Consider the following 24,246-nt stretch of genomic DNA (forward strand, 5'->3'; position numbering starts at 1 on the left):
CTGTTCCAATACTAGTAAAACAATAAAACTGTAAAACATAAAAATTGAATAAGAAAATAGTTATGTGGGCTCTTTTGGGTACTATCTAGGATTTTAGAATTTGACAATACTCATTTCCCTTAAAAATGGCCTTTATTTTTCCTTGATAAAGGATATCACTACTTTTCCATGACTAGTATTGGCTTTTTTTGTGAATATGTATTTGTACAAAAGTTAATGTATGATTGTACAGAAGGTTGAAAGAAAGAAAGAAAACCTATCTGTGTGAGTGGTGTGTGTGTGTGTAAGGGGTGAGGGGTGGGAAAGATGAGAGGGCGAGATTGAAATTAATTGAACTGCCTGATGTGAAGTTCAGGAAATGGGGTCCTGTACATAACCCCTCTGAAAGAGAAGGTGATTGATGATAGGGAAGAGTGGTGGGATTTGTTTTCTGTTAGATGCCTGACCTGGCCCTACTTTCTAGGACAAGCAGTGGGCAGAAGGATTAGATGGGAGTGACCCTGAAGTGGGTGGTAAATAACCATAAGATGTTTCCAAGAAACCCACTGTTTGAAACTTTGGCAGTAACTATAACAGGTTGATATAGACTATTCAAAAGAGTGTTAGGTTAAAAAAAAAAAAAAAACTAAAAAAGCTTGATAGCAAAATACTGTGTAAATTCTTGTGGGTAATTGAGCATAGATATTATCCAAAATATACCATTACTTTTAATAGTAGAATTTTTAAAGTAGAGGTCTCAAATAGGCATATTTCATTTGACCTGCACAGTGTTTTTAAACATTTGAATTCATTGTCAGTTTTTAAATATTGGGAGATTTAGTATAAGAATTTAGACATCAGATTTCCCTTTTAAAATTGGAAGGCCTGTCAATGTTGAGCTGTATTCCTACAAGGCAACAATTGCAGCTAAGTGGCCGCCTCCTTTAGATTGGCCATGTGCTGCCGTTCCCCCTATATAGCCACCCTGGCCATTGTTTACATTTCTTTTTTGCCCCTTATAGGCATTTGAGTTTATGATCTCTTATTAGAGTTTAAATTAGTTCTCATTTTTGTGTCCTTCATCTTTGTGATTTCAGAGTATTACATCAGCTACTCTGTAAGACAGCTACTGTTAGCTACTAATTGAAAAGGGGTGGATGTCTTGGATTTTCTCCTATGTTTCTCCAGTAGTTTGAATGGAGAGAAGATAGTTTTTATGCTTCAGATGTTAAACTAAAGGATTTGCCCTGGTGTTAGGTAGAGCATATTAGTTAAGAGACTTAAGAGTCTGGCTGCTTTGATTTGAATCCTGGCTCTCTTTTGTTAACTAGATGGATGATCTTAGGCAACTTAGCTTCTCTTCAGCCTTGATTTTTTATTTTTCATCTGTAAAATGGGTTCGTTTTGAGGCATAAAGGAGCTAATTCATGTAAGTAATTTAGTATTGTGCCTAGTACTTAAAGTGCTCACATTTTAGCTGTTACTAGTTTAATGTAAAAATGCTAATAGATGTCTTTCAAAATTTTTTTCTCTTTTAGCCAAATGATTTTTCAGTATCACTAAAAGCACAAGGGAAAAACAAGCATTTTAAAGTCCAACTAAAAGAGACTGTCTACTGCATTGGGCAGCGTAAATTCAGCACCATGGAAGAACTTGTAGAACATTACAAAAAGGCACCAATTTTTACAAGTGAACAAGGAGAAAAATTGTATCTTATCAAGCATTTATCATGATACTGCTGACCAGAAGTGACTGCTATACAGTTGTAATTCATCATGTGAAGACTGAGAAAATACCAGTCCAGTCATGCTTGATTGGAAATTGCTGTTTCTAACTCTATATGAAAATTGACTATAATACATAAGTATTTTTATTATAACTCAGTTCATACATATATACTACATATGCCAAACATCTGCATAGAGCAATTCCTTATCCTTGGTCTTCTGTTTTATTGGTTTTTTTGCTCTTTTTCTCTTCGCTTCTAATATTAAGGTTTTATATTTTGAAAAAATGATGCAGATCGAAAGTCTTTATATGGAAGAATTTCTTTATTGCCTTTCCTTTATTTCCTTGTAAGGGCACCACCTTAGTTACTTCTTCAATGGTTCTCTTCATATAAAATTATTATATCAATTATATCAATATATGGCATATGCTAAAATAAATTTCTTGGAGAGTTGTTAATCTTTTCTGTGACTAAATAGCAATAATAAATGGAAAATTAGAAATTATTTTCAGGTATATTTGTCACAAGCCATTGTAAATATCAAGTATGTTGTGTCTGTCATTATTTTTCAAAATTCGTTTGTTGTCTTCAGTGTAAAGCAAAACATACGGGACATAGGTTAGAAAACATATCTTGTACAATTTAAATTTACAGCTGTTAGAAACAAAAATCTCTAAATTCCTAAGTTTTTTTTTTTTCTTTTTTTTTTTGGTGCTTCTCTCTCATCTGGTTATTCAAGAGAACAAAACAGTCTCTGAGATATTTAGCTTTTCAAACTGTAAATGGATGCTCTAGTGTTATTTTTTTCCCCTAGTGTTATTTTACCAAAGCATCTTGTTTTTGAATATGTTATATCTGTGTCAATGTGAAAAAAGGTATGGCCAAATTTTGAAGAAGTAAGAGGCAATGAGATACTTGGTTCTCCCCAACCCCACCAAAAAAAAAATCAGTAATTATCAGGCATAGTATTTCTACTATTCTCATTTTCTTCTTTCAGCTTTGAATTTTATTGACTGGGACACTAAAATTGATGTGTACCTGAGGAAAAGATGTGATGTGCTAATGGTAAGGGAAAATTATTTTTAGAATCTTATTTTTGCAGATGCTTCTATTAAGTTTTTGTTTATCAAGCAGAAGTTTGGGTGTATGGATGAGAGGATACTGTAGCATATTTAATCTATTTCTGTACATCACAGAAGAAAACCAGTTATATTTTATGGTCACAGCTTTTCCCCCCACTATAAATTCTGGAGATTTAATTTAAGCAAAGAGCTTTCAATATTTTAATAGAAAATACTTACGAAAACCACATAACTTAGTAAATAGTAGAATGTCATGAGATTTTAAAATATTTCCCCAGTGCTGCCTATGCAAATGAGTGTTTCCATTCTTTAATATGAACAGACATTTAAGACAGCAGAATTACTGATTCTAAAATTGAAGTTGTCTAATTCATGAGGTTTTTGATTTTGGTTTTTTTTAATTTGTTTTATTTTAAATGTTTTTTTAATTCTCTAAATCTTCAAATCATTTAAAGACTTACATTGCCACTGGGTGGCAGCCCTGACTTCTCCCACTAAGCAATAGGAGTTAGCAAATACAGACATTGTACAATTTTCTATCTTCATTACATCTGCTTTTAAAGCCTTTTAATTCATATTTCATTATCTTCTTCAGCCCCCTTTGTTTATTAAGATTATTAGTAGGCAAGCTTAATGGAAACAAAAGTCATGTATTCTTACCTTTTTTGCTGTAAAATCACTTGAATATAAATTGAGGAAAATAGTTTTAAAGTAGTTGTAAAATGACTAGGTAGCAAACATCTTTTTAATTTTAAACAAACATTTGATGATGCTTTCTTTTTATTCTCCACCCCTTTGTGGTCCCCACCCCCCAGTCTTCCTTATTTAAAAAATGGATATTTGTTTTAAAAAAAAGAGAGGAGCAATTCAGTTACTACTTTGTATCACAGACATGAGCTATTTATAGCAAACCCTGCAGAGCTGATGTTAAGGATTTTGAGAGAGTAGCTAGGAATGGAGTAGCACTGGAAGCAGAATGCATATTTCTGTGCCATAATTAGATTTATAATAACTGGGGAATTCCTAGATAGTCCATGTGTGCCAATAATAGCTATTGTATGCTCCTCCTATTATGTGATGAAACCTCACTGGGAACTACTTAATGTTCTACTTCAACATTTTATCAATTTTTTATAAGTCTTAAAACCAGTCTTTACATCAATGGCTGTTTTTTAAAAGCATGAATTAATTTTCTTAAGAACTAGAACTATCTTAGAAAACATCTACATAGCTAGCTAGTAGCAGGACTTGTATTAGAAACCAGGTTTCCTTATTCCCAGCCTGATACACTCTATATTGTGACACATTGGCTTCTGTGTGCTTGTTTTTAGACAAGGAGGAAAGTCCTGGGAAGAGCAGTATTACAGTAGTTTTCTTCCACCTGTGAGGAGATGCTTAGCTATCAATTTTAGCTATCAATCATAATACACATAACCCTGCCCAACCCACTTCTACAAATAACTTCTCCAAAATCTTGGAAGAAGGTTTTTCGGAACTTTTTATAAACTCAATGACAAAAAGCTATTGCTGCTGTAGCTATTATTTGGTCATAAGTCCTTAAGTTCAGCTGAATACATATTCACAAACATATATTACACATCTTTGACTATACACGGTCACACAGGCACCTGGCACTATTAAAGATGGTGTGTCACAGACATATCACTTAAAATCAGAAGGGCCTAAGTGCAATCAACTGCCATTGCTGGAAGAATAAAAAGCCTAGCAGATGAGCAACTTGGATTGTTAGAATGATGTTATCCTCATAGATATGTGGATAGATCAGTGGCACATAAGTTATCTCCAGCGTTAATGCTTTAATTCTATCATTTAATCCAGAGATTGCAAGAAGCAGGGCCACTACTGTCTGTGTAGGTACATTGTGAGAATTAGGAAAAGGCACCTCTTCTCTGGGCAAGCCCAGCCACTTTTTTTGCTGTTGAGAAGTCCGAAACTCACTACCACTACCCTTCTCCCATCTTGCAAGGTGCCCTGTTCAGGATACAACCAATACAGTTCAACCCACAATGCTTAAAAAAGTAATTGTTAACATTTTAAAATTGGGGGATTTCACATAAAATCCAGAGTTCTGGTTTCCCATGAAAAACGAGAAGCTGATACTAAATTGAATTCCCAGAAGGCATCAGATGGTATGGATGCTTCCCTTATTTTTACCAATGCATATGGTTAAAAACAAAATTAGAAGTGTAAAAAAGGCTCTTTCCCAGCCTTTATCCCCCTAGTTCAAGTCTCCAAATGCAGTTACTGTTACTCCCTGTTTTTCCTGTAACTTGGAGTTATCTGGAAACTTACCATTTTGCAGAAATGCTTCAGGTGCAATGTCCAAATCAATAAATTAGGAATGTAGCATTACACCATGCTTTAACTTTTCCACTTTAATACTTTGCTAGAAGAAAGGGAGATCCTTTGTAATCCTGTATTTGTATACATCCTTTAACTGTTTTCGAATGGCTTCACAACTGAGGTTGCTTTTAACTTAAAGTGCATTTGATATAAGATAGATGACATCCTCCTTTTATGTTTTGAACAGCATCCAGTGAACTTTTTGAAAATGCCATATTACTGCTTCTGGGGAAAACCTGTATTTTATTCTATTGCAAGGCAAGGTAGGAAGCTCCTCTCTTCTGATAAACTGGTTCTATTGGTTTAGCAAGTTTATATGACTCAACTCTGTCATCTTCTAAACTCTTACAGACGAGCATGCTGTGCATACTCCACACCCTAGTTTTTTGCTGTTGACCTAAAACCAAATGACCAAAGAAATATATTTTTCTTGTTTACTAATGAGGGGTCCTTTTGATTTGAAAGTGTACAGTTTGCTGAGACTTGTTTGTTTAATGAGTAGAACATAAACTGGGCTTGGTGAGGTTTTGAAGAGCAGGAGGAGGAGTTTTTGTTATTATGGGCGGTGTTCACGAAGGTAAATGTTTTAAACCACAGTGTCTTTTTGAGGGTATGTTTGTTGGCCGGAGCACTTTCATTATCTCAGATACTTCAGAATTGGCCTGATACCTACAAAGGATTCACACAAACATTTAATTTACCTGTTGGACTGGCTGATTTTCTAAATGTTTCCACTCAAATTACTTTTTTAAGCTGTTTTTAAAGCTCCAGGGAAAGCTGGTCTCAGTATTTTGAAATAATGTTGCAAATTTTATTTGTAGTTATAACTACAAAGAAGACAAAGAGTGAGTACTCAATTTCCTCTCCATGTTTTCTTGTACCTCATGGAATGATAATGACTCTTGAACAGGAAAACAAGCATAAATAGACAATTAAGAATAGACATCTAAGGTAGTTAAGGTATTTAGTTGCTTTAAGTCTCTAGGCTCAGAAACTATGTAGAACATTTGCAGATAGCTTTCGGGAAATTATGGAGACAGGTGGAGTCCAGAATGAGACTGAAGAGTTGTCTGTTTTAGGTTAAATACCGGAATGGTTATTAAATTTATGTTTTTTTTGAGCATTTGTAGAAGAAATTAGTGATCCCTGAATAAGCATGTCTTTTCTTGGAACAAGTAATGCCAAACATTTACTTGTTTTGATATGGTTTCTAGACTATAGATAAGGAGAATGTAGAAAACAAGTACTGATTTCATCAGTGCATATGCTAATCACTTGGCGTCAAGATGAGAAAAATACTTTTTGAACGGTTATATCTATGTGTATGGTTTTGTGTCTTTGTTTTGCTTTTGGAGATACTTATCCTTCAACCAACCATCCAACCACCTCACGTCAACTGTTTTGATTGCGTAGGTGCCAGGCTGTTCTAACCTAGCAAAATGAGAGTGAAGAAAATGGACAAATTTGTCCAAAAGCTGTCCTAAAACTTTCATTTCTAGTGTTGTAATGCCTAATGGAGAAGTGCTATGAAGAAAAAACAGCAAGATGAGGAGGTCGGAGAGTGAGAGTGGGGTGTTTGTTAATTTATATAAGATGGTCAAAGGAGGCCTCATAAAACAGACTTGGAGCATATTGTGTGCTTCACTCAATAGAATCACTGATGACTAGGATTAAACCAGTGAATGACTGAAACTACAGCAATCAAAATCATTTGAAAATTATTAAGATCTTCACTATTACAGAGCATTGTTTCTGGTTTTCAAATTTTAGAATTGAATAAAATGGTATTTGTTTTATTTAAACATGGAACTTTTAACTACAAAGGACTATTCTGAATAAGGCCTGATTCTACATCTTAAGAGGAGTTGTTGGGAAATGTCACATAGAAAAGAATCAGTTATAACTACAGGAAGGAGGGCAGTTTGACAGACATAAGGGTTTTAATTCATCACCCCCTAAGGAGAGAATTGAGGTTAAGGGAGGTTAAATTCCTGATGTCCTGCACTGGTGCCAGACAGTAAACGAGGCAGGAAGTTGAAGAAGAAAATAGTGTTCAGAGGAGGCTGAAAAAGGGCTGTAAGAACCCTGAAAACCAGAGCTTGGAAGTGTGTGCAAGTTACATCTGGAGCAGACTCAGTGGAAGCGGGAGTTAGAAAAATCTATGACAAGGAGAATTCCACTGTTTAAATACACTGTGTTACTTCCAGAAAAAAAAAAATAATAGTAATAATTGAGACAGTGGGTTACAATTAAATGTCAGATGTGCTAAAACCCCGGACATAGATATTTAGGAATCTTGGTAAAGGGAAGAGAACTATTTTGTGTTAAGTAGAGCAAGGAAGGGTTATTGCAATTAATTGACCACGTGGTCTGTGCCAGGGCACAAGGACCTACCCTGCATTTGCACGACCCTAAGAGTGAGTGCCTGAAATTTTGCACCCTGGTGCCTCCCTTGCTTCATTCTAGTCCCAGCCCTGTGGGGCTCAGAGGGCTTAGGATTCTCTTCCTTGACCATCAATCTCCTTTTCCTTCCCCACTCTTTACTTTTCCACAAAAACCTTTAACTCCTTGCTTTTCCTTCTGTAATTAAATATTCAAGCGGCAAATAGTGTAATAGGAAAAAAAATTCCTATTTGTAGACTGTACTTGTTTATGATAGGAAATAGCTTTGTTCTTCCAGCGGTTCATCTTCAGGCATAGGTGACTGATCATCTTCAACTCTGGAAGGCTGTGGAAATTAATCTGAGAAGTGCAGCAACAGGTTAGAGGATAGTTTGGTTTTGGCATGTTGCATTGACAGAATATCACAACCAGCTGATGAGAAAGTGTAGAAAGAGAAGTTCCTCAAAGCCAGAAGAGAAAGGCAAGATCAGAGTCGGGGATCCAGGCAAGGGTAGGGGCTATCAAGTGAGGCACGGCCCTCCAGAGGTTCTCACCCAGTGGCATGGCCCATGCAGAGGTGGATCATCTTGAGTTCCTTGATTCATGGACCAGTCCTGAGAGGAACTGCCATTCAAAAGCTTGTGGCAGGCAGGTAGCATTACCCCTCAGTGCCCCTAGAGGTGTGCTGAGCCCAGGTCGGAGACTCTCTGCAGTGGCTTGTGAAGGATTGGCAGGCAGTACTGCCTTGTCAACATGGCAGTGCTGGGCAGGGGCATCTTGACATGGACCCATGCCCAGGTTGAGCTATCTTAACACCTCAAGGTTTGGTGAACAACTCTCCTTCCTCCCCCATCGCATAACTAAATGAGTCTTGTTCTTTCTCCCATTTTCTGTTTACTTTCCTTTTCCTTTTCATTCTCAGTCTGTTTTCCCCTCAACTTTTCCATCCTTGAGCCTTCCCATGCCATTCTCCCAGTTGGAATGCTTAACTGCAAGCACATCTTTCCTATCCAAATCCAAATGGGTACATCCTTGGAATTCCATATTGAGGATTGTCCCTTCTCTAAAGCCTTTACTAATCTCCTAGATTACTAACTCTTTTACATCCCTCAGACACATTGAGCGCCCTCCTTTGATACTAATTGGGAGGCAGTAAGGTGAGTGAAAAGAACTTGGAATTAGGCAGATCTCTGTTGGAATTCCTGTCTCCATCCCTGACTGGCTCTGGGATCTACAGTAAATAAACTTCAGATGTGTCCTCATCTGAAAAGTTGGGAATCAAATTTTATCAATACCTTGCAAGTCTGTCGTATAATATATGGAAATGTGTATAGAGTGCAGGGATCAAGGGGAGGGTGCAGCAAGTGTCCTTGACCTTGATGTAGTTAAAAGATACACAGCGAATACTTATTGTATACTTACTTTGCCAGATTCTGTTCTAAGTGTACCATCTCATATAGTCCTCACAACAGCCTTATGAATTAGGTACTATTATAATTGTCTCCAATTTACAGAGGAGGACATTAAAACATTGTTTAAAAGACTTGGGGAAAAAAACATAGCTAGTAAGTGGCAGAGCCCCAATGCCAACCCAGACAGTCTGGCTCCAGAGCCCATGCTTTTAACGACCACCCTCTAATAGGTGTCACCAACTGGAAGCTTTTCTTTGCTGATCCAGGGGCCAAAGTGAAAGATGGGCAGCCCACAAAGGGCCAGCCAGTCAGAGCAAATAAACCCTAATGTATTTATTGTTAATATTATTAATATAACAAATGCTTAACAGCATTTGTGAAGACCTACTGTGTTCCTGATACTGTGCTAATGTGCTTTGTCTACATTCTTTAATTCCCACAAATCTTATGCAAGACATCATTGTTTTATAAAAACGACGCTTATAGAGTTGCTTTCTTCCCCTTCACATCAAGAGAGTACTACTTTTCCCATCCAATCCTCAGCCTACAACTCTAGCTTCTGATCCAAGTTCTCCGCTGAAACTCCTCTTACTGAGATTACAAATGACCTTCTAGGTGACGTAAATCCAGGAGACATTTTTTGATAATTTACTCAGTGACTCTCTTCTGCACCCCCCTTGGTGATCACTCCATCCCTCATCATTTCCAGGACCATAGTTTGTTCCAGGCCCACCTCTCTGACCTATTTATTCCCCCTATATCTTCCTATGTCATTTTGCTTGTGCTGGTCCTTTAAATGCGGGTCTTCTCCTGGAGCGTATCCACACATCTCTTTAATGTACATACTCTCCCTGAATGTTCTCACCTGCTTCCTGGTCTCAGCTACCAATGAAATGCTGAACGTAGGGGAAGTGGTGCCATACCCTGACACTCATAAACTGAGACAAAGATCATTTGAATATTGGAGACTCCCCCTGCCCATATGAGCACCTCAAAGTCGAGTGTATCAAGCTGAACACATGGAGCCTTTTTCTGTACCATCCCCAACCCTGCCTGCCTGCTCCCAGCCCACCCTCCTTAACATTATTTAGGTTGAGGTGCTGTCATCCACCTGGTTATTCAAACCTAGAATGTGAAAATCATGTTTGCCTCCTCCTCCGCCAATCCACTCAACATCTAGGAGCTGTCAATTCTACCTCCATCATTTGAATTTAGTCACTTCTCTCTACAGACATGGGAAAACCTAGTGGAAGCCAACATCTCTCAACTGGCTGACCCACATCCCTACCTCCTGGCCCACCTGCCTCCAGTCTGGCCGCTTCCACAATTTTCTCTACCCTAGTCATAAATTTTTTAAAGCTCAAATACAGGGAATGACAGATTAGATTTGAGCTTTCAACCCTTTGACCCTCATTGCCTCAGGATAAACTCTGAGCACCTCAACAAGGCATTCAAAGCTCCCTCTTGAATCCTGTTTTTGTCTGCCTTTGAACCCCATTTCTTGCCACTCCAACCTTGCTCTCCAGTTGCATCAAACTTCTCGCGGTTTCCTAAACACGCTATGGCTGGCTGATTTTTTTCAGCATTTAATACTCAGCCCAAAGTCACCTCCAAGAAGTCTTCTCTGATCCCCCAGGCTGGGTTAGGTGTTTCTCTTTAATACTCCTTTATTCCCTTGTGAATATTTGTCACTTCATTTTCAGTATTGATTTGTGATTATTCTCATGTCCATTTTCTCCACTAGGTTTGGGTTGAGGGCAGGAACTATCGAATTCCCAGGATCTAGTACATAATAAGCCCTTAGTGAATGTCTGTTGAATGAATAAATAAGTAACTTTCCCAAGGTTATATTGCAAATAAATTCTGACACTGGAACCAAAATGTATTGCACTCAAATTCTGTTCTTTCCACTGAAATGTTTGCACATGTGGAGTGTTTAGAGTCTAAAAAACTGACATTTTAAGGGGCCAAACCCTATCATAAGATTTTCCTTCCAATTAAAAAAATTTAAATAAAGTTTTCAATAATACAGTCACATGGTTCAGTAATCAAACAATATAAAAAGATAACAGCACCCACAAGAATTGAAAGCAGGGTCTTGAGATATTAGTACATCTGTGTTCAGAGCAGCATTATATTCACAATAGCTAAAACGTGGAAGCTAATCAAGTGTCCATCAATGGATGAATGGATAAGCAAAACATGGTATATGGACTATTTTTCAGCCTTAAAAAGGAAGGGAATTCTGCCATATACTACAAAATGGGCAAAACTTGAGGACGTTATGCTAAGTGAAATAAGCAAGCCACAGAAAGACAAGAACTGCATGATTCCACTTATATGAGGTACTTAGAGTAGTCAAAATCATAAAGACAGGAGTATAATGGTGGTTTCCAGGAGAGGGGAGAAGGCGGAGTTATTGTTTAATGGATATAGAGTTTCAGTTTTACAAGATGAAAAGAGTTACGTGGACAGATGGTGGTAATGGTTGTACAACAATTTGGATGTATTTGATACCACTGAACTGTATACTTAAAAATGGTTAAGATGGTAAATTTATGTTATGTGTATTTTACCACAATAAAAACAATTTTTTAAAATCCCCAAACAAACGAGAGGTAGTGGAAAGAGTCTCATTCCCATTTTTCTCCTCTGTCTTCCCAATTCCCACTCCCTTTGCCCCAAGGTAAACAGTTTTGGTAGTTTTATCTCCTTCCAGGTTTTCTTTTTGCAGATGCAAGCAAATATGAAGCTATACATTCTTCACCTCCTGACTCTATAAAAGATATTTAGAAAAAAATTTTTTAACTTCTCTACTTTTTTTAATTTTTATTTTATTTTTTTGAGGTACACGGGCCTCTCACTGCTGTGGCCTCTCCCGTTGCAGAGCACAGGCTCCGGACGCGCAGGCTCAGCGGCCATGGCTCACGGGCCCAGCCGCTCCGTGGCATGTGGGATCCTCCTGGACCGGGGCACGAACTCGTGTCCCCTGCATCGGCAGGCGGACTCTCAACCACCGCGCCACCAGGGAAGCCCTCTACTTTTTTTGAAATGGAGATGTAGAAAAAGAGCTAATCAGTACCTAGCTTGCATGAACTCACAGGAGAGAGAATTGGAAGAGAACAGCTATTTGATGAGAAGTTCAGATAATCTTGCCTGCTACTGCCAGGGGTGCCTCTGGAGACCACCAGGGTCCCCCAGGGCAGAGCCTACGATCCAGGTATCTCCCCCATGCGGATTCTTAAGCTTCCCAGAGTTATCTTTTCTCTGGAACTCTCCTAGGCCACACCCCCTGATGCAACATCTGGGTTTGGGCAGAAAGGAGGGTGCTGCCCAGCCCGCCTCTTCTGAGGTGTCTGGGCTGGCTCCTCTTTCCAGAACAATTCAGGCTTTACAGCGACTCAGACTCAGCTCCAACTCCTGCGTTCCGAAGCAAGGATTGCTGATATGGAAAGAGCGCTTCATTCTGGAAGGAAACAATGTTCCAGGTCAAACTGAGCCTGCCAAACAGAGACCCTCACAATGGTTCTAGAAGAAATCGAGACAAGTCTTATCATGTGGTTTTCCTACGCCTTGATTCCTTGTTTGCTCGTGGGTAAGTATGAATCAGAATACCGCCTACAGTCTGGGACTCAAATATATGTTAAGAAGGTGAAAAATACTTTCCCAGGGTTTGGGGTTGCAATATATGCATAGAACATCTTATGTCTGTTTTTGAAAAGGTTTCTCACCTCCTAATCCTCCATCCCCACAGAGAAAAGACCTGCATTCTGTTTAGAAATCTCTTAATGTCCACAGAACAATCTAGGAAGATAAAGCATCAGAACAAATAGTTTAAAGGTTAGCAGAGATCCATGCATTTTGTTATTTATCTTATTATTTAGTTTTAAAAGCCACAACATAGTTATTATCTCAGTCTTTCTGTGTGTGCCTCAGAGATGTTCACTGTAAGGACAGGTTTAAGTAAAGATTCTAACAAAATACACGTGAATAGAAAGACATAATTTGCAACCTTAATATTGGGTACAAGATTTATGAAAATTGGAATTCTCTCCTGGTCACTTCAGAAAAGGTAGCAGTCAGGTACTCCATACCATTTTGAAAAGTATTTGGTTTGGGGCATTTTGCCTGCCAGTAAGATTACATAATTTTCTCTGCTCCATTCTGGCTGCTTGCACCTACATGTTATTGTTCTGAAATCGCAGCTTTCGCTTTTGATGTTTCTTCCTGTCAAGTAACGTTTTTAAGAGAAATTTCTAATTTGAATACACCAAGGTACTAGGCACTTTGCAGTGTCTGTGGGTGTCTTGAGTACTTTCTTTTTTTTAACACTGAGAACTAATTATTCTAGTTAGTTTAAATCAGGTAACAAATCAGTGCCGAGGTGATTAGCAAATGTTTAGAGCTGACTTAAACGTCAAATATATGCCTGTGTAGCTCAAAACCCTTCACAACTCTATGTCTCAGCACATGATGAGCAAATTTGCTGTTTGTTTCATGACACACCATATTTAGGCCCCAATCCTATTTCTCACTACTCCTTGAAAACAAGCATGGGCCACAGGCGGCTGCTGTCTTCACAGCTGGCACATCACCCCCCCCCCCATTTCCTCCTCCTGGTGTTTATTATTGTTCTTTCCCGCAGAAGCTCCGTCTCCAGTCCTTACCCCATCCCAAACCCGTCCTCCCATCATCATTCCAGATGGGTCCCTGCTGCTGCAGACCCTTCCCAGACCTCTCTCCTTTGATCCTTGACCCCATGTACTCTGTTTCAGTGGGTTATTTCTGTTTCCTGCGCTGGCCTGAAGGCAGGGCCTAGGCATCTTTCCTGGCATCCCCACAGCCCCTAGCATAGGCTCAGCATGTTAGTTGATTGGTTAGTTACTTGATTGATTGATTAGTTGGTGGCACAAACAAGTGCTAGGAAAACACTCCTCCACTAAGCTAAAGGGAGAAGACGGGGTGGCCAAATGAGAAGGGGAAAGGCCAGCATATTTTTCCTGATTTTTTTTTTAATTGAGGTATAACTGACATATGACATTATATTAGTTTCAGGTGTACAGCATAATGGTTTGATATTTGTATGTATTGTGAAATGGTCACTGTAATAAGTCTAGTTAACAGCTGTCACCATACAAATTTTTTCTTCTTGTGATGAAGACTTTTAAGATCCACTTTCTTAGCAACTTTCAAATATGCAGTATAGTAACTATAGTCACCATGCTATATATTACATCCCCATGATTTATTTATTTTATAACTGGAAATTTACACTTTTGATCCCCTTCACCCACTTTTTTTTTTTTTTTTTTTTTTTTTTTTCTGTACGCTGGCCTCTCATTGTTGTGGCCTCTCCCGTTGTGGAGCACAGGCTCCGGATGCTCAGGCTCAGCGGCTATGGCTCACGGGCCCAGTCGCTCCGTGGCATGTGGGATCTTCCCGGACCGGGGCACGAACCCGCGTCCCCTGCATCTGCAGGCAGACTCTCAACCACTGCCCCACCAGGGAAGCCCCACCCATTTTTTAATTTGACATTTTCTTCAGTGAGGTAGTCCAGTCTCTTAAGCCTTTTCCTGAAGACTCCTATTTCAAGTAGACCTGGAGGTGAGTACTCTTCTGACACCTGTAAACTTACACAGGAATAAAAACAACAAACAAAAAACTACAACCACCATCCCTGTCCCCCTCACCCCCCCAAAAAAAAACCCCAAAAAATCCACCAGTGGTAGAAGCCACAAGGATGTCAGAGTGAGAAAGACCTGTGTGTGAGTTTTGACTTTTACCACTTGCTGGTTCAGTGAATATATCACTTCAGTTTCCTCATCTTCAAAATGGTCAAAATAGCTACCTTTCGGTTGGGAGGTGTCAAACGAAATTATGCAAACAAAGGCACTCTGAAGATGTTACTTTTCATCTGTTGGTTATGCAAACCGGTGGTGGAGTCAGCAGTTATTTGCTTTAGCTGAGATTGCCTTTATGCAATTTTGACCATTTACTCTGGACTGTGTAGGAGCCTGCAATGATTTCTGCAATGTCTAAATGAACTTCTACTACTTACTCTAGATCCTTGGGACAGATGGGTAGAGGTCTTGCTCTCTTTTACAGAACTTATTTGCCTTGCCCTGTCCCTTTCAAATAATAATGTGTAATTCAGGAAACTGATTCCCACTACCAACAATAATAATAATAATAATAGTAATAATAAGAGCAATAATAACAGCGACAATGACCATCGCCACTGCCATTTATGACTGCACACTGTGCTCTGGATTAGCAAAAATGTCCTCTTGACATCTCACATCAATCCTGCAAGGCAGGTGATATAACCCCCATTTTATACCCTAAGAAAGAGAGGCTCAGAGAGGTTCAGCTATTTGCCCAAGCGTATACATCTAATAAAGTGGGAGAACTGGGATTTGACTCTGGTTCTGCTGGCTACAGAGCCTGTGCCCTTTGTACTTCTCTGCAGAAGAAGCTGAGACATTGAAGCAGGCCAGAAAAAGTTTGGAGGGACAAAGCAAAAGGAATAAAGAAGATGTTGCTATGTTTTCTGACACATTTGCCATAAGGGCTGTTGGAGGTAAAGGTGGCAGAACAGAGCCCAAATGAGGGGAGCTGACAGCAGACACAGTGAGGGGAAGCCAGCATGGCGATTCCAGGGAGGAGATACAAGGGGTTCTGCCTGGGAAATGTGCCCAGGGACTTTGTGGCGGGCATAAACCTCAGAATGAAACAAAGGTCTAATGTGAGATAGGAATTCGGGGGGAAAAATCAGGCCGAGGCTAATTTCACTAAAGAGCCAAGACTTGGTTCACCTGTTTCGTTTTCATTCATTCTGTATTTCTGAGCGCCTGCTGTGTGCTGCGTTCTGGGTGGTTAGATATGAACAAAACAGTATTTCCTGTCTTCAGGGAACATAAGAACCTGCTGGGAAATACACCTAAGTCTTTAGGGATTTATCATTCATAGTTTTTTTTTTTTATTGAAGTATAGTTGATTTATAATGTGTTAATTACTGCTGTATGGCAGAGTGATTCAGTTATACATATATATACATTCTTTTTTATATTCTTTTCCATTATGGTTTATCCCAGGATATTGAATATAGTTCTCTGTGCTACACAGTAGGACCTGTTTATCCATTCTATATATAAAAGCTTACCTCTGCTAACCCCAGCCTCCCACTCCATCCCTCCCCCAACCCCCTCCCCCTTGGCAACCAGTCTGTTCTCTATGTGCATGATTCCATTTCTGTTTCATAGGTAGGTTCATTTGTGTCATATTTTAGATTCCACATTTAAGTGATATCATATATCGTTCATAGCTTTAACTATCTTTCAGGTACCTGAAGTAAGGTCTAGATCAGTGGTTCTCAGTCTCAAGTGCACATTGGAATTAACTGAAGAGCTTTTAAAAGTACAAATGCCAGGATTTCACAGCCAGAGGTCTGATTTAACTAATCTAGGGTGCTGCCTGCTCTTTGGGATTTTTCAAAACTTCCTGGGTGGGGCCCCTTAGAGAAGTGGTTTATTCCATAACTGGGAAGAGAAAATAGAAGTTTGGAGCATCTTGTGGTAAGGAAGGAAGTGCTCAAAAAAGGATGGGAGCCAAAATGCAACAAGTATCCTGGATTAGATACTGGAATGAGAAAAGGACATTAGTGGAAAATTTGGCAAAATCCAAATAAAGTTTGGAGTTTAGTTAATAGTAATGTACAATGTTAGTTTCTTAGTTTTGACAAATATATCATGACTATATAAGATGTTAGCATTAGGGGAAGCTGAGTGAAGGGTGTACAGGAATTCTGTGTACTTACTGTCTACATTTTTTCCCTATAAATCTAAAATTATTCTAAAAATTAAAAGTCTATTAATAAAAATAACATGAAAAAAGAGAGTGAGAGATGGGAGTAAGTCAAAAGGACACAAAACCCAAAAAAGCTCCCAATGGCCAAAGCTGGAACAATTTGAATAACAAAATAAATAACGATAGAATAAAATAAATTTCCATTACAAATGGTGGAGAAGGAAGAGCTATTTCTTACAGAATTCCAGTTAACACATAGAAAATCACAATTAAAACATCACAGCAATGATTGTTGCAAGTAATATCCACCAATAAACACAAAAATTAATGGATGAAAGTTGGGGGAGAAAGAATATTTGCATAGTGTCACAGTATCTCCTCTAAGTTATTTATTAATTATGAAGGGGAAAATGGTCATTTTACAGTGAAGACACCGCCTTAACCAAGTGGTCAAGGTTAACACCACCAGTAATAAGACATAGTAACATCGTGTATTCCCTGTGAGTATGTTCCCAAAATGCACAACCTTAATCAAATCATGAAAAAACATCAGACAAATCCAAACTGAGAAATAGTCTAGAAAACAACTGACCAGTACCCGTCAAAAATGTCAAGGAAAGATTGAGGACAGATTAAAGAAGACTAAGTATAGATATGACAACTAAATGTGGGATCCTGGATTGGTTCCTGAAAAAAAGGAAGAAAAGAAGGAAGGCAGGCAGGCAGGCAGGAAGGAAGACTTTAGGGGAAAAAAATCAGTGAAATTTGAATAAATACTGAGGCTTCATTATTGATATTGAGCCAATGTTAATATCTTCCTTTTCATATTTGTACTATGGTCATGTACATCTGGAAGGCTGAATGAAGGGTAATATGGGAGCTCTCTGTACTATTTTGGCAACTCTTCTGTAAGTCTGAAATTATTTCAAAATAAAACTTTAAAAAAACACCCACAAAAGCCACCTCCTCAGTGATTCTCATGGGCAGCCAAGGTTGAGAACCATTAGAACTCTATATACCAGCGCTTCTCAAACTTTAATATGCTTATGAATTACCTGGGGGATCTTGTTAAAATGCACATTCTTGTTCTGTAGGGCACAGGTTGCAGCCTGAGAGTCTGCATTTCTAATAAGCTCCTGGGTTTTGTGATGCTGCTGATCCAAAGACCACACTTTAAGATCCTGAAGCAGTAGATCACTTTCCTGAGGCACGAATTGGTTTGCATACCTTTTATTTTCATTTTATTTTATTTAATTTTAATTTTATTTTATTTTACATCTTTATTGGAGTATAATTGCTTTACAATGGTGTGTTAGTTTCTGCTTTATAACAAAGTGAATCAGTTATACATATACATATGTTCCCATATCTCTTCCCTCTTGCGTCTCCCTCCCACCCTCCCTATCCCACCCCTCTAGGTGGTCACAAAGCACCGAGCTGATCTCCCTGTGCTATGTGGCTGCTTCCCACTAGCTATCTATTTTACCCACTAGCTATCTATTTTACGTTTGGTAGTGTATATATGTCCATGCTTTGTCACAGCTTACCCTTCCCCTCCCCATCCCGGTATCCTCAAGTCCATTCTCTAGTAGGTCTGTGTCTTTATTCCCATCTTACCCCTAGGTTCTTCATGACATTTTTTTTTCTTAAATTCTATATATATGTGTTAGCATACAGTATTTGTCTTTCTCTTTCTGACTTACTTCACTCTGTATGACAGACTCTAGGTCCATCCACCTCATTACAAATAGCTCAATTTCGTTTCTTTTTATGGCTGAGTAATACCTTTTGAAGCTGGGGCGTGGGCACTAGTTACTTAGGCAGTGAGTGATGCCAGCAACCTGCTTAGCAGCCATGTCCTAGCTCAGCCTTGCTCTTTTCTTCTTCTGGCCACATACAAGGGGATTCTCTTGAAATAATTTACTGTATTCGAGGGAGACATTTTAGGGTATCATGTCAGTTCATGGTATCAATATCCCCTGAAGTGCAAGCCCCATGGGGTAGTCAGAATGATGGTCCCCCAAAGACATCCACGTTCTAATTCTTGGAACCTGTGGATACGTTACCTCTTATGGAAAAAGGGATTTTAAAGATGTGATTAATGTTATGGGATTTTGAGATTAGGAGATTAGCCTGGATTATCAGGGTGGGCCCAATCTAATCACATGGGTCCTTCAAAGCTGAGAACCTTTCCTGGATGCAGTGAGAGAGAGATGGGAGGACAGAAAAAGAGGCAGGAGAACTTTGAAGCATGAAAGGGACTCAACCAGCCATTGTTGGCTTTAAAGATGGAGGAAGGAGGAGCCATGCGCAAGAAGGTGGGTGGCCACCAGCAGCTGGGAATGGCAAGAAAACAGTCTCCCCTGGAGCCTGCAGTCCTGCCAACACCTTGATTTCAGCCAATTTAGACCTGTATAAGATTTCTGATCTATGGAACTGGAAAATAATAAATCTGTGTTGTTTTCAGATACTACATTTGCGGGAATTTGTTACAGCAGCAATAGAATACTAATAGGCCGCAAGAAAGAGGGATCAGCTTTGTGAATGCAGCTCTATGCAAAAAGTGTTGTTTAGCTACTTTCTGCCACACTGAGCACCAGAATCTTAAATAGTCACAGACACCTGGCTCAAGTCTCTATTGGAAACACCCAAGAGGCTGCACCCAGTGGGCCTTCTTGAGATACTGAGTCAGACTGCTAGAACAAGAACAATTCTCTACAGTAACAGTAGCATAACTATTCACAAGGAACCAAACGATTATACAGAAGATATTCCAATATCTTGGTCTAGCTCCATTGAGAATTCTCATCCAGTGTGGCTGAGGAAATAATTATTCCCAATTTTGCACCCTTCTCGCTGTGGCCAATATGTCTTTCCTGTTCACACTGTAAGCTTACTCTCCCCTCCCGCCTTGAGTGCATTCTTTGTTTTTGCATTTACTCATTCACATCAGGAAGAGTCTCTATTAACTGGTTTCTTCAGAGACTTGACTTCAATACACATTACTCCTGGCTGGTAGATGACATTTCTTGTTAACGAGAATGGTGGGTAGATAACAAAGTTTTCTTTTTCTCCACTGAATTGTGTTCTCAGGACCACCGTGAGCCTTGTCTAACAACTGGAGGGGATTCACCTATGAAACCCTTCATAGGTGAAAGGAGTTACTTTCAACTTGGAGTCTGAGCTGAAAATAGACTTCCCTATTTAGTGTCCTAGCATAAAATGGATCTTTCCTCATGTAGGGCCACCATGCTTTCTATGTAACCCAATTAAACATCCCCTGGCATCAGTAGTTCATGGGCATTACTGATTTTCCATCTCATTCCCAATGTCTATGTGTGCTACATAAACAACAGCGAAACAAAGATGGAATTTGGAATATATGGTACAAATGGCATAAAGATACTGAAGATGTTGCCTACAGGACTCAGAAAGAAGCAGTAGTTTTCATTTTAAGACAGGAATGAGACTGAGTATTTTGCCCATAGTGGAGTTAGATTTGGAACTTCGCAGGTAGGAGAAGACAGTTACACAAGTGCAAACTGCTGCATAACATAATGGAGCCACCTAAATTTTGGGACATCTCTTTCTGTTGTCCTGCCTGTGTGCCCCTCATGAAGAAAGATATACCCAGAAACTCAACCTCAGAGTAGTTGCTTAAAGCCCTGATGAGTGCCCTTGTCATTAGGACACCTAATCGTTAGGTCTCCCACCCTAAACAGGTGTCCCTCACTGATTTAATTGACTGCACCTAATTCTACAACTTTACTTTTCTCCTAGGTGCATTTCATCCTGTTTGAATTTATCCTATCATGGTCTTTTAAAATGTATCCTGTCATGCAGATAATCAGAATTAATGCTGATTTTTTAGGTGTGATGACACTATGTTTGTATTTTTTAACTGAAATTTTGTTGAGGTAATTCTAGATTTATATGCAGTTGTAAGAAATAATACAGAAAGCCCAGTTTCCCCAATGGTATTTCGCAAAACAATAGTATAGTATCACAACCAGGATATTGATACCATTGATACAATCCACCTGTCTTATTCAGATTTCCCCAGCTTTACGTGCACTCGTTCGAGTGTGCGTGTGTGTGTGTAATAGGTTTTTGTATTTATCACCACAGTCGAGATACTGAACAGTTCCAGTATCACAATGATACTCCTGTTGCCTTTTTAGAACTTCCCCCTACTGTGCCTTTCCCCACTGTTCCTAACCCCTGGCAACCATTAATCTGTTCTCCATTTCTAAAATTTTGCCATTTCAAAATGTTATAAAAATAGAATCATACAGTATGTAACTGTTGGGGGGTTGGGTTTTTTCACTTGGCATAATTTCCTAGAGATTCATCCAGATTGTTTTATGTAGTGATAGTTTGTTCCTTTTTATTGGATATACCATAATTTGTTTAACCATTCACCTGTGGGCATCTGGGCTGATTCCAGTTTGTTTATAGACATTGTTGTGCAGATCTTGTGTGACATAAATTTTTACTACTTTGGGATAAATGCCCAAGAGTGCAATTGGTGGGTTTTATAGTAATTATAAGTTTAGTTTCACAAGAAACTGCTGAACTATCTTCCAGAGTGGCTGTACCACTTTATATTCCCACCAGAGATGTATGAGTGACTTTCCCTGCATCCTCACCAGGGTCTGGTATTGTTACTTTAAAAATTTTTAGTCATTCTGATGGCTGTGTGGTGCTATCTCACGGAAGTTTTAATTTGCATTTCCCTAATAGCTAATGATGTTGAACATCTTTTCATGTGCTCATTTGCCATCTGTATGTGCTTTTTGGTGGAATGACTCTTCATGTCTTTTGCCCATTTTCTAAATGAATTGTTTGCTTTTCTACTGTAGGGTTTTGAGTATTCTTTGTATATATATTCTAGATATGAATCCTTTGTGCAATATATAGTTTGCAAATACTTTCTCCCAGTCTGTATCTTGTATTTTCATCCTCTTAACAGGGTCTTTTGCAGAGCAAGATATTTTAAGTTTGATGATGCCCATTTATAAATGTTTCCTTTTATGGATCTTGCTTTTGGTGTCAAGTCTAAGAAATCTTTGTCTAGGTCTGAAGATTTTCTCCTATGTTTTTTCCTAAAAGTTTAGAGTTTCATATTTTGCATTAAGTCTATGGTCCACTTTGAGTTAATTTTTGCATAACGTGTGAGATTTAGGTTGAGGTTTTTTATTTGCCTGCAAATATCCAATTGCTCTAATATTATTTGTTGAAAAGGCTACCCTTCCTTCATTGAATTGCTTTTGTACCTTTGCCAAAAATCAGTTGAGCATATTTGTGTGGGTCTATTTCTGGGATGTCTATACTGTTTCATCAATCTATATGTCTATTTCTTTGTCAATACCACACAATCTTCATTACTGTAAGTCTTAAAATTGGGTAGATTGATTTCTCTCACTTTATTCTTTTTCAGAGTTGTTTCAGTTATTCTCATTCCTTTGCCTTTGCTTATAAATTTTAGAAAAAGCTGGTATATATCTACAAAAAACCTTGCTGGGATTTTGATAGGAATCACGTTAAACCTGTATATCAATTTGGGGAGAATTACCATTTTAACTATGTCAAATTGTTTGATTCATGAGCACAGTATGTCTCTCCATCTATTTATATTTTCTTTGAAATCTTTCACCAGCATTGTGGAGTTTTCCCCATGCAAATCCTAGATATGTTTCATTAGATTTACGCCTGAGTTTTTCTTTTGGGGGAGGGAGTGATTGTAAATAATATTTTAAATATCTGTGTATAAGTGTTCATTGCTAGTATTTAAAAGTACAACTAATTTTTAATGTTTATCTTGTATCCTATGAACTTGCTGAACTCGCTATTAGTTTTAGGAGGTTTTTTTTGTAGATTCTGTGGGATTTCCTACATAGCGTGCAAATAGGGGGAGATTAATTACTTCCTTTCCAATCTGTACTGCCTTTTACTTCCTTTGTTTGCCCTATTACAGCTGCTAGAACTTCTAGTACAATGTCGAGTAAAAGTGATGAGGGTGAGCACCCTTGCTTTGTTCTTGATTTTAGGGGGAAAGAATTCAGTCTTTCACCATTGAACAAAATGTTAACTGTAGGTTTTTTATAGATGGTCGTTATCAAATTGAGGTAACTCCCTAATGTTTTTGACTTGAAGAGAGGTTTTTTGTTGTTGTTGTTTTCTGTTTTTAAATCATGAATGGATGTTGAATTTTGTAAATGCTTTTTCAGTGTCAACTGATATGATTGTATGATTTTTCTTCTTTAGTTTGTTGATGCAGTGGATTACATTAATTGATTTTCAAATATTGAACCAGCCTTGCATACCTGGAATAAATTCCACTTGATCATGGTGCATAATCCTTTTATACGTTGTTGAATTTGGATTGCTAGTATTTTGTTGAAGATTTTGGCATTTAAGTGCATGAGATATATTGATCTGTAGGCTTTTGTTTTTTTAAATACATACTACCTTTACCTGATTTTGGTATCAGGGTAATACTGGCCTCATAAATTTGTTGGAAAGTGCTTTTTCCTCTTCTATTTTTTTGAAGAGATTGTATAAAATTGGTGTTAATTTCTCTTTAACTATTTCATAGTATTCTCCAGTGTAACCATCTGGGCCAGGAGATTTCATTTTTGAGAGTTTTAGAATTATGAATTAGAGCTTTATATTTACATAGCTTTATAATCTTCACATATCTGACTAGGGAAATGTTTTGTCTACTTTACCAGAGGAAGGATGTCCGAGAGGACCACGCTCCACCTTCCCGTGTGACCTCACTGCAGCTGGCTCTTTTCCTTTTCATCCCTTGGGTGATTACAAGTTTAAACGTGGGGAGGGCAGGAAGCCTCCCTTGTGGGTACCCTAGGTGTTTCCTCACAGGGCAGGCCGTGGATGCTGAGAGTGAGATCAGGATGCACCACGAGGGTCCTACATTAGAGGAGAAGCGAGGGCACCAGGTGGGGTGTCCCCGGCAGCACCCATCCTCTCGTGGTTACAGCGCTGGGTAACGAACAGCAGGTGCCAGCCTGGAGATTGAAAAGTCCCAGACGAGGGTCCCAGCCTCGTACACACCATGCTGTCGATGTTATCACTGCAACTGTAACAGCAAAGGGGGGCAGCTGTTGGGCATTAAAAGCAGAGTGTGTGAAAGTCGGAGGGGAAGACCATAGCGGAAGATCCAGACTGCACCCTGGGTTACACGCAAGGATGAGCCCTGGGGCTGCAAAGTCCTTATGAGGGCAGGTTCAGCTTCACAGGCCTCTTTGATTCTGTGTGCAAACTGTAGACCCACTGTGTGCACACTCTGAACACACAGCTGTGTGAGCAGGTGCTTGAATCCCGGCTGGCTCAGAGGGCTGCAGGCTGCCTGGGGCGGAGCCTCCGAGCTGGCTTGGTGCCTTTCTGCACTGGACTCCTTCCACGGCAGACCTGAGCCTGCACTTCCCAGATGGCAGCTGCGCCCTGTTTGGCCTTCTTGGGGACACAA

The 24,246-nt window shown here is 39.0% G+C and overlaps 2 protein-coding genes across 6 annotated transcripts in view; both read left to right on the forward strand.

Annotated features, from left to right (window-relative positions):
* NCK1 (NCK adaptor protein 1) overlaps nt 1-11,547 on the forward strand; it is a 92,853-nt gene extending 81,306 nt beyond the window's left edge. For all 5 annotated transcript variants that reach the window (XM_082624615.1, XM_082624617.1, XM_082624616.1 and 2 more), the window contains one exon: nt 1,518-11,547. In XM_082624615.1, coding sequence (XP_082480741.1) covers nt 1,518-1,712 — 195 coding nt within the window. In that variant the 3' untranslated portion in view covers nt 1,713-11,547. The remainder of the gene's footprint in view (nt 1-1,517) is intronic.
* Nucleotides 11,548-12,431: 884 nt separating this feature from the next.
* The window catches only part of IL20RB (interleukin 20 receptor subunit beta), a 31,110-nt gene continuing 19,295 nt past the window's right edge, over nt 12,432-24,246 (forward strand). Inside the window, exon 1 of the mRNA XM_082625761.1 lies at nt 12,432-12,543. Within this exon, the coding sequence (XP_082481887.1) occupies nt 12,471-12,543 (73 nt within the window). The 5' untranslated portion in view covers nt 12,432-12,470. The remainder of the gene's footprint in view (nt 12,544-24,246) is intronic.

Source organism: Mesoplodon mirus, assembly GCF_964341445.2.
Source record: "Mesoplodon mirus genome assembly, chromosome: 6".
Taxonomy (NCBI): domain Eukaryota; kingdom Metazoa; phylum Chordata; class Mammalia; order Artiodactyla; family Ziphiidae; genus Mesoplodon; species Mesoplodon mirus.